Source organism: Rhizophagus irregularis, chromosome 2, assembly GCF_026210795.1.
Source record: "Rhizophagus irregularis chromosome 2, complete sequence".
NCBI lineage: Eukaryota > Fungi > Glomeromycota > Glomeromycetes > Glomerales > Glomeraceae > Rhizophagus > Rhizophagus irregularis.
The window spans coordinates 288859-306972 of record NC_089430.1 but is presented as its reverse complement, the minus strand read 5'-3'; the positions used below and the strand labels follow the sequence as shown (position 1 = coordinate 306972).

Genomic DNA, 18114 nt, shown 5'->3' with positions numbered 1-18114 from the left:
TTCATTAATTTATAATGTTTCATACATTGCATTTATTTATTAAGTTTCATTTATTCACATTTATTGTTAACCTTTTGTATACATGCAATTTACTTTATATATACTGCCTATTATCAGAATAAGTATGTTAATTATGTAATCATTTATGAACTTAATAAATAAACGCGTTAAAAAAAGAATCAGAATAAGTAAAAATTGGCAAAAAATCGGATAGCCAATTTTTGGCTACATCTGTCCAATTTGTGACTTTTACAGCCGATTTCATAGATCGTTAGTGTATTACCAATATAAAAATGTAGATTCCATAATCCATATACAATTTTTTTGTATGGTAAAAAATAAAGAAAAATTTATATTGTAATATTAAATTTAATTTTAAATAATAATGCTTTATTAAGTAATATTAAATAAAAATTTAAATTTTAAAAATACATTAAAGAATGTAAATTTATTTGCAATTCAGTATAGTATGATCATAAAAAATATAAATTACTCCACTGCATTTTCATGAAAATTGGATTTTGACTGCTAAACAACTTTTAATTAATAAAAGAAGTCGATTTCCTTTGACCAAAATGTTCAAAATACGTTCTGAAGTGACAAAACGGAAAAAATAAAATTCGTGAATGAGTATCGTTGTGAAAAACGTGAATAACCCTTCAAGTATTAACTGTACCTTCATGAAAACTAATATTCAAACAGATTATAACTCGCTGAACAACTTTCAATTAATATAAGAAGTTGATTTACTTTGACTAAAGTGCCTAAAATACGCTCTGAAGTGACAAAACAGAAAAAATAAAATTCGTGAATGAGTACCGTTGTGAAAAACGTGAATAACCCTTCAAGTATTAACTGTACCTTCATGAAAATTAATATCCAGGCAGATTATGACCCGCTGAACAACTTTTAATTAATATAAGAAGTCGATTTACTTTGACTAAAGTGCTCAAAATACGCTCTGAAGTGACAAAACGGAAAAAATAAAATTCGTGAATGAGTACCGTTGTGAAAAACGTGAGTAACTCTTCAAGTATTAACTGTACCTTCGTGAAAATTAATATCCAAGTAGATTATCAACTGCTGAACAACATTCAATTAATATAAGAAGTCGATTTACTTTGACTAAAGTGCTCAAAATACGCTCTGAAGTGACAAAACGGAAAAAATAAAATTCGTGAATGAGTACCGTTGTGAAAAACGTGAATAACTCTTCAAGTATTAACTGTATTTTCATGAAAACCAATATTCGAACAGATTATTACTCGCCAAAAAACTTTCAATTAATATAAGAAGTCGATTTACTTTGACTAAACTGCCCAAAATACGCTCTGAAGGTAAAAAAAATTTGTAACTTAGTACTATCATGTAAAAATGTAAATAACTCCAAAAATATTAACTGTGCTTTCATGTAGATTAATATCTTAACAGCTTCAAACTTGCTGAACTACTTTTAATTAAAGAGCAAGATTTACTTTGGCCAAAATGCTCAAACCATAATTTGAAATATGTGTAAACAAACTATAATATTTGTTTATATTTAAATTCTGAGTTATTTAATTTAAATATGTTTGTGTTTATATTTAAGGAAAAAAAATAAAATTTTACTTCTATTTTATTAGGTTTTTGTAAATGAAAAGACAAAAAAATAATCAGCTGAAAAAATAAAAAAATTCTTTGTTAATAACCGTAATACATGATCACATGTTGCAATATTAAAATCGAAAATCCTATATTTAAATTGGTAATACGTATTACATATATGACCGATAGGCCAAATTATATCTCCTGCTATTACAATTGTAAAATAATATTAAAATTATGAATAAATTAAAAGTTTTTCTAATTTGAAAAATGCAAATCTTTCTGAATTACTCAAATTTTCAAATCTATTTATTATAGTATAATCAATAGTTAATTTTCACTGCAAAATCTCCTAGGAATGGATAAATAAATACATATAAAATTTACTACCCAGTAAGGTTTTTTTGGATGGTTCTAACCTCTACTTATTATTTATTTTATTTATTTTATTTTTTTTATAGAGAGACATTGTCATAATACATGTATTATTTTAAAATTAATATTTTAAAAATTAAATTGAAAAACTATAATTTATTAATTAACAATAAAATGTTTTTTGTTAAAATTATTTAAAAATTTTTTAAATTATAGCGAAAATGCTACAACAGTAAATAATATTATAATAGCGAAATTGATCAGCAAACAAATGAAAACATGCAAATATTGAATGATGTCTCAATTTAACAGGTATTTTCAGTGGCACAGGAAGAGTTTTTGCGAAAAGTTGGCATTAGAAGTTTTTTCATTGTCATTGACATTGTCATTGACATTGTCATTGACATTGACATTGACATTGACATTGACATTGACATTGACATTGACATTGACATTGTCACTGACATTGACATTGTCATTGTCATTTTTTTTTTTTTTTTTTTTTTTACATTGTCATTGTCATTTACATAAAGTTATATAAGATTAATTTGAGAGTTTTTTACCAAAAAGGAAATTTTTTTATAAAAAGAGAAATGATTTTCAATTTCGAGGCAATTCAGCAGGTGTTTTAATAACAAATTGAGAAATGATTTCCATAGAAAATCTCGTGACAAAATTTATAATAAATTTAAAAATAAATGATCAACAAATGATCAACAAAATTGTTACTAGTTTTATAAAAAACGCCCAATAATATCTTTTTATTGTTTTAATTTCTATATTGATTTCTATTTCAATTTCATAATTATAAATATATATAATTATTTATCAGTTATATAATTATTAAATAATTAAGATTTAGGAGGGAGGTTGTTTACATGCCTATAGATTATTGTTATTTATTAGTAATTAATAATAATAATTATAATTTTTTTTTAATTTTAGTGAAAAAAGGGATTTGTAAAAACAATGAAAAATTTTTTTTTATTATTTTTTTTATTTTTTAAAAAAATAGTAATAATAAATGAAATTACTTGAACATAAAAAAATGATCGTTATCATGATTTCATCTGCTAAAATCGTACCAAAAATGGTATGATCAAATTTCAGAAAAACTAAACTACACTAACTTAAAATAGAAAGATCAGATAGATAATACTGGAACAAATCAGTTAAGTGTTAAATATTTATTTTATTGAAAAACACCTATTGCGGTACCTATTGCAGTCATTCAACTTCTAGAATAATACATTGCGGTTAATGTCAATAACAACTGATTATTAATATCACTTCGGATGGAATGGTCAGTCTATGTGGCACATAATAATTACGCCAATTTTTATTATTAAAAAAATCCAGAAAATTTTTATACTGGTCTATTAACTCTCAGAAAATATATTCATACCAATCCATTATTAAAAAAAAAAATTTATAAAATTTTTTTATATTTATCCATTGTACTATACCAAATTCTATTGTTATCATATTAAAAAAAATCCCAAAATTTTTTTATTATAAAAAAAAAAATATTTTGTAATATAAACTGATGTAATTTGTGAACGCTTATATTAATTATGATGTATAAATTTAAAATTTCTTTCCCAAATTTATATAAATAACTATCATCTATTTTAGAAACAAGGGATTTCACCTTTTAATTTGTATTATAAAATATAAAAAAAAAGTTTATTTTTACAATGATGACAAATAATTTAAAAATAAAATAATGAATGTATTTTCATCTATTAAATATAATTTGGAGATCGTCATGGTGGTACTGCCAATTTTTTAATTCCGGTTTTTTTGTAACAAACTGTATTTAGTACTATTTTGTATGTAAGTTTAAACTCAATTCAGTTTTGAAAATTTCTATGAACATGTTCAATAATTTTCTCTCGGATATGAAAGGCAATGAACATTAAAAAGGATATAATAAGTCCAAAAAGGATAAATTGAACCATTTGTATAGCCGATATCCATGAACATAATTACTACGACTAATCATCTATTGTGTAACTATATCGGAAATCCCATTCCGTTTTTTATACTATAACTTCCTTGGTCTAGAAGATATTATCTCCTGATCGGCACCATTTACACGATTATGCAAATGCTACTGGGTAGCAAATTTATATGTATTTATTTATTCGTTTCTAGGAAATTTTACAGTAAAAAATTAACTATTGATTAAACGGATTTGAAAATTTGAGTTATTCAGAAAGATTTGCATTTTCCAAATGAAAAAAACTTTCTTTTAATTTATTCGTAATCTCATCATTATTTTCAAGTGTAATAGTAATAGTTCTGAAACTTTTTAAAATTTAATCATTTTTTTAAAAACTTAAAATGAAAAAAAAACAAAGCGAAAGAAAATAAGATTTAACAATAAAATATACTATATTTATACTCACGATATACTATAAAACACTTACTATTGTGTAAATGGCAGGGGATAAATCAATTATATCATGGCTAATTTGGAATAGTAAAATTTTTATTTTAGAATCGAAACATGATCGGCCTATCGGCCGATCATTTATCCGATCCTAGTAAAATTTTACTTAGCCAGGATATATATGTATGATATATTATTGTATTCAATACATACACATTGGTGAAAATGGAACATACTATCGCTTTATAACAATCAATAAGAATTTGTCAAACTCTCAATAGTACTGCTTTAAAGAAACACCAAGTTCTCTCTATAATATATTTTTCATTTAGATACACTTTTTAATCCATGTATTTTTATTATTTTATTATTTAGATTATTTTCGATTATGCATAAAAAAAATTTTCAATTACTTAATTTCTTCTTTCGAAAATTTTCCGGGTCTCTGACTGGAAATGATCCCCATATTTGTTTTCAACATTAAACTTTACTGAAATGAATTATGCAAAATACATGTGTTATTGCCTTGTCGATCATAATTATAAGTTAATAAAATCCGAAAATACATTACTAAAATACTCACTTTGTTATTTTTCCTTAAAAAAGTAGTTTATTGATTTTCAAATGATTAACCGTCTTGGCATCTTTCTAGCTCGCATAAATATCGAATTCTAGCATCAAAAATGTCCATGTGTATTTTTCGTTATACCATTATATTAATATTAAAACAAACCTCTTGTTGTAATTTACAACTCCCTCATGATTATTAATAATGCTTTTCTTCTTCTTGATCGTTATTTGCCTGTGCCTCAATGAGTTCACTTTGGCTTTCACGCCTAATAACACAGTTTGGGGCCACAGCGCCGTATTTGCAAATTCTAGGATATATATTACAGGTGGTATCTTTCCCATAATCAAGGATAAATTTGAACCGTCAACACCTTCCAGAGAATTTTATTATTTAGACGTTGAGAAACCCTTTAGAGTCAGAGCAGGAGATAAATTACCTTGGGTGGATCTTAGTTCCGTATCGCAAAATCTTCCAGCACATGCATGGAGCGCGTTTTCAAATTGTGGACTTGATAATTCTCTATATTTGTATATTGGAGAACCAGATGATGCCGTAAGTACCGTAACAGTCTACACTTACATAAATTTATAACAATGGACCAGCTCTACGACCACCAATACATCTCAACATACTTTTCACAGCCAGAGCCAAACCGTTTGTGATGTTAGAACTGGAAAAATGTATAGATTTGGTGGAATCAATCCGGTACTTCAACCAGACAATAATAATAATAATATGGATATTTTGAATACATTGACGCTAGCGTGGGAACATGTTAACACTGAAGGAAGGTACGATCATACGGGTACTATGTTACCAAATGGTTATATTGTTTATATAGGTGGTAAATTACCTAACGGGGAATATGCAGATATGACAGAGGTAAATCGGCACCGTTTAATTGATTAATTGAGAGTCTAACTTGTATATTTACTGATTATTTCTTTTTTTTTTAAAAAAAAATAGCTACTTTTGTATAATACAAATAATGATACATGGATATCTCAAAAAGCCACTGATTATTCACCAACACCTCGTGCATACCATTCTGCTGTTCTGAGTAATTATATCATTAATCTTATTGTTGTGAATTAAATTTAATAAAATGGGTAGTATATTAAATTGTTCTCTAATTTATATAGCTCAAGATGGTCGTATTATCGTGTATGGAGGTTATACTGGTGATTTTAGAATTGTAAGCGATGATCTTGTGATATTAGATACATATGATTATACATGGTCAAATGCGAAAGCCATAGATCCACCACCTGTACGTTTTTTCCATACGGCTACTTTGGTCGGTTATTATATGATCGTGGCTTTCGGAAGAACTAATAATGATTTACCACTACCCACATCAAATGAAGTATTTATTTTAAACACGTACGATAAATCTAATTACAAATGGGTTAATGAGTTTAATCCAGATCTTTCAGATCTTCCATATCCTTCAGATCAAAATTCATACAAAAATCTAAAAACTCAAAACAGTCATCTTACCATAGGAATTATAATTTTATCAATCGTACTTGCCTTGATAGGAGTTTCGTTTCTTATATACTTTTATAGGAAAAGACGACTATCAAGACCAGATATGCTTGTACCCTCGTCACAGGAAGCGAATTAAAAAGTCGATGCGTAAGTTTAATATGGTTAAGATAAACGTACCACTTTGTACTTTGATATACAATTAAAGATTTTTTGTGAAATATCTAAGTTACTATGGTTCATTAACACGTATGATTTTATAAAGGAAATTGATTAATCAGTGATAACTTAAAAATATCAGTTAAGATTATTTATACGATGTTTTTTATAAATTTACTTATACTTAAATAAAATATTTATTCATTTACTATTGAGATTTTTTATTTACGAGTGAAATCAAAATATTTATTCATTTATTATTGAGATTTATTATTTACGAGTGAAATCATTAATATGAACAAACATGAATTCTTTATCATTCTAGATTTACCTTATAAATATTTAATATGTATACTAGGTACTTGTTTATTTACTAGGAGAAAAAAATGTTTACTCCTTCAATGTGTATTATACATGTGTACTATACATGTGTGATCACAAGAAAAGTCTACGAAACACTAGAACAAGAAAGTTTTTCCTAATTTTTCTGTACATGATAATATTTCGATCATATTGGGCTTTTTTATTAATGTGCGAGACGTGTTATTAACAAAGTTGACATATCATTATCAGAAACTCAGCGTTCGTGATAAGATTTCATGGCAATTTTTTTTTTCAAATAAACATGGGCTATGTTAATACAGACATGATATTATTAAACGTTACTTCTCAATAATTGAATTTACTTTGCTGTTAACATCTATTTTTTTGATAACCATATAACATTCATATAACAACCCTATTATATTCATATCATGTAATAATAATAAAATATCCCTATTAACAATTACAATATTTATTTATTATGATTACAATATTTATATTAAAAATTAAAATCCTTTTACATGTATTACATTAAATATATGATTATATATATTTAACATCTATATGTCTAATCCACCAATTTACTTTACCAAAATTTGATTGTATCCAACTTTTTGTCCAAAGTAGAAAAATGTGATTATACTTAATATGGTCCCTGACTCTGAGTATTGATAAGTAGATAGTAATGGTTCCAAATTGAAATCACGTAATAATATCTAGGGGATAGATAAATAAACGGGGACAACTCGTGGTTACACAAATATAGGATCACGGATTACTATAGTGCGAAAAATCTGAAAATCACAATGATCTTATTTTAATAAAATAGTGATAATTACGATATGATACAATCACACCATGACGACACATTACGAAGCTTTGCATGATGTGAATTTTATCGCCTTTGCGTTTCTTACGTTTCTAGTACTTAAGATATTTAGCATCAGCTACTTAAAGTACCCCAAAATTATATAAAATTTTATTATATACTTGAAATAATACACAATAAAGGAAGTAAACACTATTTTTGAATGTTTTAGGTAAAAATATTTATAATTTTTTTATTAAGATCTTGTAAGAAAAAAGTATAATTTTCTAACTTTCTATTATCAGGCGGTAAAAACATATACCAGTGGTTCTTATTTGAATAAAAAAAACTTCGCTTATATAGAGCTAGCACACACAACTTAACTTTTAACATCATCTGCTCTTCTATGTATGTGTTCTGTAAAAATTTGCGAATTTTTTTGTGTAACCAATTTTATGTGACTTCAGTTTTGTCTTGTGATCATAAAAATGGGTAACCCTGACGCCGTTTATTTATCCCCTAGATAATATTAAGAACAAGAAAATATTAAAGTATTAAATAGAGCAATTGATTTAGGATGTGTCATTTGAAATACTGCTGTTTATATTTAAACTTTTTAATGATTTAGCTTAAAATAACAAAGAAAATTGTTAAATCTCACCACCAAACCAGCATTATAATGTACTTTTGACCAGAATTAAAAATCCAATAAAATACTGGCCGGCGTTACATCATAAATTCACCGTCACCACAGGTGATATTTAGCAATACCAATGATATATTAAACTTTTTTAATTTTAAAATATGGATATTTATGGAGATGGAGCCAATGAAATTCTCCTTTCAAAAGTCCTTAAAAAACGTCGTAATGAAGTGTTTCTTTGTTCAAAATTTGGCGCTGTTATGAGTCCAAATGGTGAATTTAAAGGTATATCAAGTACATCAGAATACGTTCACCAAGCTTGCGAAAATTCTTTAAAAAGATTATATCGATCTTTATTATCAACACCGTAATACGTAAGTAAAAAAGTTATTTAGTATTATTGTCAAGAACTGTAATAATGAACTATTAATTTGTGATCATTAAAGATACTGTTAGCGTTCTAGTTAAAGGAAAAATTAAATATATCGGCCTTACTGAATGTTCCACAGTAACTCTTCTTGGTAGACCGTTGTTTTTGCCATGGGATAAAATATTTGTTATACTGTATAAAAAACGTAGATGTTAGGCCACACAAATTCAATTTTTTTGGTTCACGTAACATTGAAATTTAAAATTGACCCGGGGACCCGGGGTTTATTGTTTATTAATAAAAAAAGTTTATATATAAAATCGTGACATCTGATTGGTTGACTCGCTCCAGAAGTTCTCAGCCACGTGATAAACTTACCGCCAATAAAATTACGTATTGATCACGTGATAAACTATTTTTATTGAAATTTGAAAAAGTGATCCGGCCGGGTGAAGTGAACCGAAAAATCGAATTTGTATGGCCTTATAGTAAACTCGGTACAAATCGCAAATATTATGAATTTAATACTATATGATGAAATTTTTTGTTTCACTGGACATTGTTTTTTCTAATTTTTTTACTCTTCCTTGTTTTCTTAATAACTTTTTCCATTTTGTACTAAAGAAAATTTTAATTCTTGTTCTATATAATTTAATAATAACTTATTAAATATAAATAGATAAAAACAAATCATTATTAGCAAAGATAATTGTTAATACACAACGTGCGGGATATATTATTTGTTTCGGTTTTATTTGATTGTAAAATATTAAACTTTTTGTTTTTTTTTAATAAAAAGGTAAAATAAAAAAAAAATAGAAATTCTTGAAAGAATTCTTTAATTCTTTACGTATAATGTAATTTTTACGGTTTGCAACGTCCATTGATGCAGTATCAACGGAATAAACACTCCGCTCCGAAACAATCAAAAAAGGAAAACATTTGTAGATCACAATAACATATTAAAAATATATATTTAATAACCGTAGATTGCTCAGATTGCTCATTATTTAATAACAGTAGATTGATATAATTTGCTCATTATTCCTTTTTTTTTTAGAAAAAAAATATTATTCATAAAAATGTCACTCTTCACTCCGCAGATTAATAATACTATCAAAGAGCTTATAAAAGTATTGGGACATCTTCCTAACTTTTGTGAAAAAATTTGTGAAAAAGTTAATGAACAATATGCTACGAATTTTACTTCAAACCAAGTCCGTCAATAGTAAGTAAATCATTATTTTACAATTTATTAATTAATCAATTATTTATTTGTTTTATTTGCTTACAATTTAGTTTGAAAGACGAGTTACAAGTAAAAATACCACAAAATAGATATGCTCCCTTCAATGAGCAGATTGACAATTCTATTAAAGAATTTATGAAAAAGTTTGGTCAGTCATCCAACCCATATGTGAAGGTTAGAAAAAATATTAATAAACTATATAGTACGAATTATACTTCAAAACAAATTCGTCAACGGTAAGAAAACTGTTATTTACAATTAATTTATTATTTATTCATTTATTCATGTATTTTGATTCTGTTATAATTTAGTTGGAGAAATATACTCAACACAGATCGTAAGTATAACTTTATATTTTCTTTTAATGTTATTCTTATAATTTGATTTAACGAATTTTTTTTTCAAATGAATATTCTTCTTCTCTATCTTCACTGAACGTTATTTTTCTAGTTTGTTTTGAACCTCTTAGTGAGGATGAAAAATCATTTATTGTCCAATGGGCTGAAAGTAAACCACAAGGAGATACGATACGTTGGAAAGAATTAATTCCCTTGATGAAAACGAAATTCAAGAAATTGCGCTCCGAAAATAAGGTTAAAAACTTTTGGAGCATACGAAAAAGAATTCAAGAAATATCTAAAGCGAAATCGGAAACCGAGAACTCAAGGAAAAGAAAAGGAAGTCCTAATGGAGATTCGAATGCAATACTAATGGATACTTCCCCCAAAAGTGAAGAGAACATCATTCATTTACCTCCTTTGAACGCAAGACCGTTGGAAACTTCATTCATAAGCGAAGAGAAAATTCATTTACCTCCTTTGAACGCAAGACCAATGGAAACTTCATTCAAAAGTGAAGTGAGAATTCATTTACCTCCTTTGAACGCAAGACCGTCGATGGAAACTTCATTCAAAAGCGAAGAGAGAATTCATTTACCTCCCTTGAACGCAAGACCAATGGAAATTTCATTTAAAAATGAAGTGAACACACCTCCATTAAACAGAATGGAAATTTTATGCTGGGCTGCTGATGAGGCGTACAAACGTGATTACCCCACTAAGTAATAATGAATTAATTCGGCCGTGCCGATCTATTCCCTTTAAAATGTATACTCGCATGTTTCCAAATTTAATTACCTATAAAGTTGCGGTAATTATAAATTACTTGCGGCATAAATTAAATATATTTAAAAATAAAATAAATAAAATTATTTTATTATAATTATTACTATCAGTTATATTCATAAATTTTATTAAATTTTTATTACATTGTCAAATGCTTTTTTTAAAATCAAAATCTTTATCGCTTCCCATTATACATGCATGATATTTCATATAAAATTTTATTTACCAATAAATAAATATAAAAATAAAAATAATAAATAAGCTATAATAAATTAATAAAAATAATCTCTTTATGATTTTTTTTATCATTAACTTTCCATTCAACTTACTTCAATTCGGCGATTTGACCTTCTAATTTAGGACTTCATCTTCCAATGTTTAACTTCATCAAAAGTCATTATTTATGTTCTTAAAATTTTTCAATGCTCATTATCCTTATTATCAAGTTGATAATTCCAGATTGAATGATCATCAAAATCTCTTTCTTTAAAGTTTGTAAAAATAGGGTTTTCTTTTAAACCTTTACAAATAGCACTCTTATCATCATCCTTTCTTGCAATATGCCAATCTTCATAATTTTCAGATTGACCAATATAATAAATACATTTTGGTTTAGAATCAGGGATCCAAAAATGAATATGATACATTGCATCATAATCTGCTATGTGATTTGCTTTATGTTTTAATAAAATTAGCCTACTTTTATCTTTCACATCTTCATATTCATCACTAAAAAGATAAACAAATTAATAAATAAGAAAGAATATTAAAATAAGTTATAATTATGAAATTGGCAAAGAAGCTTTACCTCATAAAAGCGATCAACATATTTTGTAAACCTATTACAAGGAATATACTAGCAATAAAAGTATATATGTCAACAGCCCAAAAATCAATTCATCTCTTTGAATCCAATTATCACTAATCCAAAAATATGTAGCCATTATAGCACTAGAAAAAGATGTGAATGGATTATCACTAGAAGTTGGATCAAAATCGGATTTAAATTCAATATTAAGTGTCTCATTTGTTAAAGAATTTGTAGCAACTCCACTATATGTAGAATCTTTAGTCCTAATATTCACAGGATTTCTGAGTAACACAAACCTACATAAAAAGAAAGATTAGTCATATTGAAAATTCAAAATGAATAAATAAACAAATTAGTTTTCCATACATTGTGTGCGCAAATGCTAATATTACAATCAACATAAACAAAAAGAATGGAAATATGATTTTGAAGATAATTATGACATGATAAATATAAATACCAATATCTGTCAAAAAAATTAGGTTAATTAATAATATATTAAAATATATTAACGGTTAATGCAAACAAAAAAATTTAAATTGATATATTTTTTACATGGTATTAAGCGGAAGTAGAAAATCTAAAAATTGTTAAAGTTTGGTTAAAATTAATCTTATATATAGGATTTTAACTTAAAAATTGCAAATCAAAATTTTACCAATTCAATCCAAATTAAGAAAATTGAGAATGATATCCCCACAATCAATCCAGTGTTAATTTCTACAACACTTCCAAAACCATCAGAAAATCGAAAATCTTGAATAATTATTGACATTATTATTACGGCAAATATAATTGAAATTACACCAAAAATATAATATATTCTATTAAGATATATTTTATATCCAAGATAAAGAAACTTTAAGAAATCAGTAATAAGTAGATAAATTGCCAAATAATAGAATAAAATAATTAATAAAAACAAAAAATTTTGATTAATAATAGTGTTATGATTCAAATATGCCCAGCTGAAGAAAGAGAGAAAAAAAGTAATTTCTTGCCTTTTTCCAACGAAAATTAATAACCGCTTCAATTGCTGGATTATCATAAATAACATCATTCCCACATAGTAACATTCTAGAAAAAGGGCTTAACCTAAATTTTTCTTTTTGATTAATTTTGTACCACCGTGGTATTAATAAAAATAGAATAATATTTAATATTTGATTAAAAAAATCATATTTTTCTTTTTTCTTTTTAATGCTGCTTTTAATAAAACTGGGAAGGGGAATTATTCGTAATAATGGTGATTCTATAAGCTTAAATTTTTTATGTTTTAAAGATTCAGATTTTAGTTTAACTATTCCAAATGCATTAAAATTTTTATTATAGCTTTCTTCCAGAACTTCAAGGGAATCATGAGTTTGACCTTCAAAACATTCTTTATAAAATAACTTTTCTGCGTAATCATCTATATTACATATAAAAAATTATTAAATTACACAAATTATTTCCAAATAAAAATAAAAATTGAAAATACCATAATTATATTCAAATAACATAGGAATTTCCTTAGAAACAGTGCACATCCAACCCGCATCATTCACTGCATGACTAGAATAATATTCCAAAAGATATGCAACAATAGTCGAATCTTTATCTGTGATAAAATATATATGATAAATGAAACCATGTTATTTACTGTATTATAAGGGTGATGAATTTTAGATATCTACCTTTACAATGATACATTGCCAATTCCATATTATTTTGTAATTCGAATTCTTTATTTTCTATTGAAGGATTATCTTTTACTTCATCAAAATCAAGGTCATCATCTCTTAAAAACTTTTTTCCTAGCCATAATTTATTACTTGGAATATGAACAATATCTTTATTTTTATTTCTGAAGGTTTTATCATCTCCAAATAATATAAATTTTATTAAATCATCGCAGTCACCAAGAATTAAATTCTTCATAATATTGTATCGGACATCCAATAATTTAATATTTTGTGGTTCATATTTAACAAATTTCCAGATTATATGTTTGATATAGGTAATCATTTCCTCATACTTTTTAATAATCAAAAACAAATATTAATTAACTTCTTAAAAACAAATAAAATTAAATTAAAATCGTTTATTATTTAAACAACTTACATTGCGTACTCTGACATAATTATCCACAAGTTCTTTATTAATATAACGCTTATTAAGATGTTCTAATGCTTTGCAAGCATGTCTTACTGCATAAAATTTTTCAATAATATCTTTTTGTTGAATTACTTTTTCACATCTTTTTACTTTTTTAGCACTATTTATTATCTCTTGCTTTCTTTTCTCTTTTTCAACTTCATCCATTTTATTAACTTTATTAATCTCTTCTATTTTATCTTCTATATGACATATTTCTTCATCCTCTTCCTCTTTCGTACTCTCTTCATTATCTTTTCTTTCATACCAATAAACTTTTAAATAAAAATCATTTGTTTTACTATTTGATTCAAACATTTCAAACTTTTCAATTCGTAATTTTGTTTGTTCCCTTTCTTGATTTATAAGAATACGATTGGTCCATATATATTCAAGAAATGGTTCTCCTTTGTTACTATCTTTAATTTGATGCCAAATTTGAACAGTTGATCTGCCAATAATAAGCTGTAAAATTTCTATTTCTTCATGTTGATAAAGACGATAAGAATTTCTTTCGTAATCACCTGACACCCATGGTTCCTTGTCATTAACTATTGGTTCAAATTTTATTTTCTCAATGTAATGTATAATATGTTTCTCATCTGAGCTTCCATTTAATTTTTTTCCTATATCTTCTTTTAATTTTATTCTCGGACCTACAACCTTATTAACCTTATATAATTTTTTCTTCTTGACTTCTTCAATTTTTTCAAGGACTGATGAAACTTTTCCTTTATCATCAATTTGTAAAACATTTCCTGAAATTTTAGCTAATCGAGTGTCAATATTCTCTAAATTAGTCATTGGCAACTCTGTTAATTCATATTTTCCAGTATCATATAAATCCCAAACTATAAACTTCAGCTTTTTTTTATCTTTTTTAGAATCTTTGTCTTCTTTGAAATCTTCACCTATTATAAGTAATTTTTCATCACTATCAATAAATTCCAACAAATGTATTTTTTCTATTTCATCAAATTTTTTTGATGCCACTTGTAAACCATTTTCCATACAATATAACCTACAAACGATATGAAATAACATTATTTGAAGAAATAATAAATGACTTATAGTATCACATAACACTTACTTAATAATATTATTTCCTTGAGTATAACAAAGATGTAACCTACTAATTATAAAGTTATCATAGATATTATTGTTGTCTTTCTTTATAAAATTGTCCAATCTATCCTCTTCCTCTTTGACTCTTTTTACTGTAGTCTCTAATTCCATTTTTTCAAGACTATAAACTAAAAAATAGATTGTATTAATATACGTTAATACTGTATAATTTCAATTTATATTTAAAAAAAAATAGTTGTACCTTCAAGTAATTCAATAACTTTTTTGTATAGTGTGACCAAAAAATATTTATCATAAATACACGAGAGAAGTCGTGTCATACAGCCGTCATTTCTATCTGAATACCAATTACTTAATTTACGTTTTAAAATTTGTGGATATTCAAATTTCTCACCCAATTTAAAAGAACCATAATTATTACTAAATTCAAGATTATATATTCCATGAATATTCAATATTATAAATCTTTTTAATTTATTATCATCATATGAATTTCTTACGAATTTACATATCCCTGAAATGTTATTAGAGTAATAACAAGTTACAGCGTTAAGAGTATAAATATTTTCCTTCTCTCCATTTTCTTTTTCCTCATTTTCATTTTCTTTCTTGTTCACTTCGTTTTCATTCTCTCTATTTTGACTTTTTAGTTCAATACAATAAATGGCGGTTCCTTTTTTACTTTTATTATCTTCTTTCATATTCTCATAAACGTTTACGTGAACAGATTCTTTATTTACACACTTAAAACTAATTTTACTAAGATGTTCTTTTTCATGTTTCTTATTATCATCTTTTTTCTTTTCCTTTGTATTTTTCATGTCTTCACGGATGTTTATTCGAGATATTGCGATAAAAACAAAAAATTCGTCATCATTCTTTTTGTATATATTTGACATATCAAAAGACCATTTAAATTCATCATTCTTTTCACCCTTTTTCGAATCGTTCTTCTTATCTTTTGCTGTTATTTCGTCACTGTCTGAAAAATAAATGTCATTGTCATCTTGGGTTTCTTCAAATAAAGGAGGTTTGTAATCTGTATTGTAAAATTTTTCGATAATAAAATCATTATTTATTTTAAAATAAGCGATTGTTTCGTCAATTTCATCGGATTGATTGCTGAAATTAATCTTCTCATCGAATTTAAATGGACGATAATTAGTATTTTTCAATAATTTGATCCGAAGGTTTTCTTTATTTTTTAGAAAAAAAAAATTACTTGCTCGTTATATACATATGCATGGTTAATAAGTCATTTTCTAATAATGATTTTTTTTTTACCTGTATCGAATGTAGCAACAAATTTTCCATCTTGACAAATTGTAATTTGATAATCTTCTTCCTTCTTAGTGATATCGTCTTTTCCATAATCTACGTTTACACATTGGTCTTCATCCTTATGCTTAAAAAAATTTACAAGTGTTCCAAATACATTATTACGATGAGTCGATACAGTCTTTGTATCATTGTCGATCTTGTCATAGTCTTCCATGTTTTTTGTTTAAAAAAAAAAAGCTTTTTCAAATAATATCAATATATATGTACTGTACTGTATTTATATTTGATAAATCGAAAAAAGGTGAGGGAAAGCAAAATCCGTGAAATTGCTCAATTTATTAAAAAAAAAAAAAAAAAAAAATTTGATCATTAATATCTTCAATCAGCAAATAAAATTCTAAATTTAGGACCCAGTGATCATAATGCAAGATTACGTATGTTATACAGTAGTAGTACGACACTTCGATGTTCGACACTGAAACAATTTTGGTGAACTCAATAATAAAAAACTTCCCACGAATGTTGTCAAATGGGAGATATAAAAAGAACAAAAAAAATGCAGCTCCGTTTACTATAAATAAATTTCACGTGATCATGTAAAACCACGTACACAATCTAGGGTTCAAAAAAAAAATACGAAATTACTCGCCCGAATATTTTATATAAATTTGAAGGTTAATTATTTTAGAAAATAAATTTTTTAATTATTTAGATCATTATTATAATTACAAATATTGATGCCTAACTGTTAAGTCCGTTAACTATCCTAATATTAGTTTTATTGTTTATTTGAAAAATAATAAATTATAAAGGAAAATGCTTTACTATAAAAAAAGAAAAAACAATAAATTAAAATTTAAAATTGATTATCATTCATAAAAAAGGAAATAAAATTTTATGCATTTCTCTGCTGCTCAACCTTCAAATATTGATGCCGAACTCCGTTAACTACCCTAATATCAGTCTTATTGAAAAGTTTTTTTTTATGAAAAAAAATAAATTATTCGAAACGTTAATAATAAATTAAAATTTAAAATTGATTACCATTCATAAAAAAAGAAATAAAAATTTCTCTGATGCTCCGCCTTCATTTAGTGGAATTCGTGCAGGGAATTTTTTCGGGGAGTCTGTGTCGATCATAGTATGAAAATCAAAGGAAAGTGTAAGATTTTTGCTAACCCCCGCCTAAAATATTACGCAATAAATGTCATGGCCCTTACTAATTTAGATTTTTAAATAAAAAATTGATCGTTAAAAACTATGTAAATCATCACACCGCATAATTCGTATAATTTTTTACATTAAAATTTACCTACGGATTAATATTCAATGAGAGACACTTTTGACTAAAAATGTGTTATGATCGACGTACCTTCTACGAATTAAGAGAACAAATCCACTAAGCAGTCTAAGCATGTGAATAGGAAATTCAAGCGATTGTACTTTTGTTATTGAAAATTACCAAATTTGCGGATTTGCGTAATCATATGTCATTTGACGATATGCAAAAATGAATAACCAAAATAATAATAAACTCTTAATTTTAACCATTTTTAGATTAATCATTATCATTCAACCGATTTATGGAAAACAATCTTAAACCAAAAATCGTTAGTATGATTATCACGGACAAAAAATTTGTATAAAATCCATATTTACAATATTTGAAATAATTTTATAAAATATTTTGTAAGAGAAGATATACTATGT

At 25.9% G+C, this 18114-nt stretch overlaps 5 protein-coding genes across 5 annotated transcripts; 3 read left to right on the top strand and 2 right to left on the bottom strand.

Annotated features, from left to right (window-relative positions):
• Positions 1 to 5126: 5126 nt before the first annotated feature.
• On the top strand, positions 5127 to 6552 carry OCT59_011528 (uncharacterized protein; the record flags this gene model as incomplete). Its single annotated transcript, XM_025332078.2, has 4 exons — positions 5127 to 5477; positions 5571 to 5807; positions 5892 to 5985; positions 6068 to 6552. The coding sequence occupies 4 exons, from the start codon at positions 5127 to 5129 to the stop codon at positions 6550 to 6552; spliced, it is 1167 nt and encodes a 388-aa protein (XP_025177525.1).
• Positions 6553 to 8508: 1956 nt separating this feature from the next.
• Positions 8509 to 8718, top strand: OCT59_011527 (uncharacterized protein; the record flags this gene model as incomplete). The annotated part of the gene is made up of 1 exon (XM_066133797.1): positions 8509 to 8718. The coding sequence occupies one exon, from the start codon at positions 8509 to 8511 to the stop codon at positions 8716 to 8718; it is 210 nt and encodes a 69-aa protein (XP_065989122.1).
• Positions 8719 to 9713: 995 nt separating this feature from the next.
• OCT59_011526 (uncharacterized protein) lies at positions 9714 to 11185 on the top strand. Its single transcript, XM_066133796.1, has 3 exons — positions 9714 to 9945; positions 10017 to 10202; positions 10436 to 11185. Exons 1-3 carry the CDS (start codon positions 9800 to 9802, stop codon positions 11028 to 11030), a joined length of 927 nt encoding a protein of 308 aa, XP_065989121.1. The 5' UTR covers positions 9714 to 9799; the 3' UTR covers positions 11031 to 11185.
• Positions 11186 to 11509: 324 nt separating this feature from the next.
• OCT59_011525 (uncharacterized protein) lies at positions 11510 to 12676 on the bottom strand (the record flags this gene model as incomplete). Its single annotated transcript, XM_066133795.1, has 6 exons — positions 11510 to 11819; positions 11899 to 11929; positions 12013 to 12197; positions 12268 to 12367; positions 12457 to 12481; positions 12560 to 12676. The coding sequence occupies 6 exons, from the start codon at positions 12674 to 12676 to the stop codon at positions 11510 to 11512; spliced, it is 768 nt and encodes a 255-aa protein (XP_065989120.1).
• Positions 12677 to 12848: 172 nt separating this feature from the next.
• On the bottom strand, positions 12849 to 16618 carry OCT59_011524 (uncharacterized protein; the record flags this gene model as incomplete). Its single annotated transcript, XM_066133794.1, has 7 exons — positions 12849 to 13312; positions 13382 to 13501; positions 13578 to 13917; positions 14005 to 15058; positions 15128 to 15290; positions 15365 to 16318; positions 16408 to 16618. The coding sequence occupies 7 exons, from the start codon at positions 16616 to 16618 to the stop codon at positions 12849 to 12851; spliced, it is 3306 nt and encodes a 1101-aa protein (XP_065989119.1).
• Positions 16619 to 18114: the final 1496 nt, after the last annotated feature.

Coding starts and splice junctions, on each gene's coding strand:
- OCT59_011526 (XM_066133796.1), top strand. CDS start 9,800: ATGTCACTCTTCACTCCGCAGATTAATAATACTATCAAAGAGCTTATA. Junction 9,946..10,016: donor TCAAACCAAGTCCGTCAATA/GTAAGTAAATCA, acceptor CTTACAATTTAG/TTTGAAAGACGAGTTACAAG. Junction 10,203..10,435: donor TCAAAACAAATTCGTCAACG/GTAAGAAAACTG, acceptor TGAACCTCTTAG/TGAGGATGAAAAATCATTTA.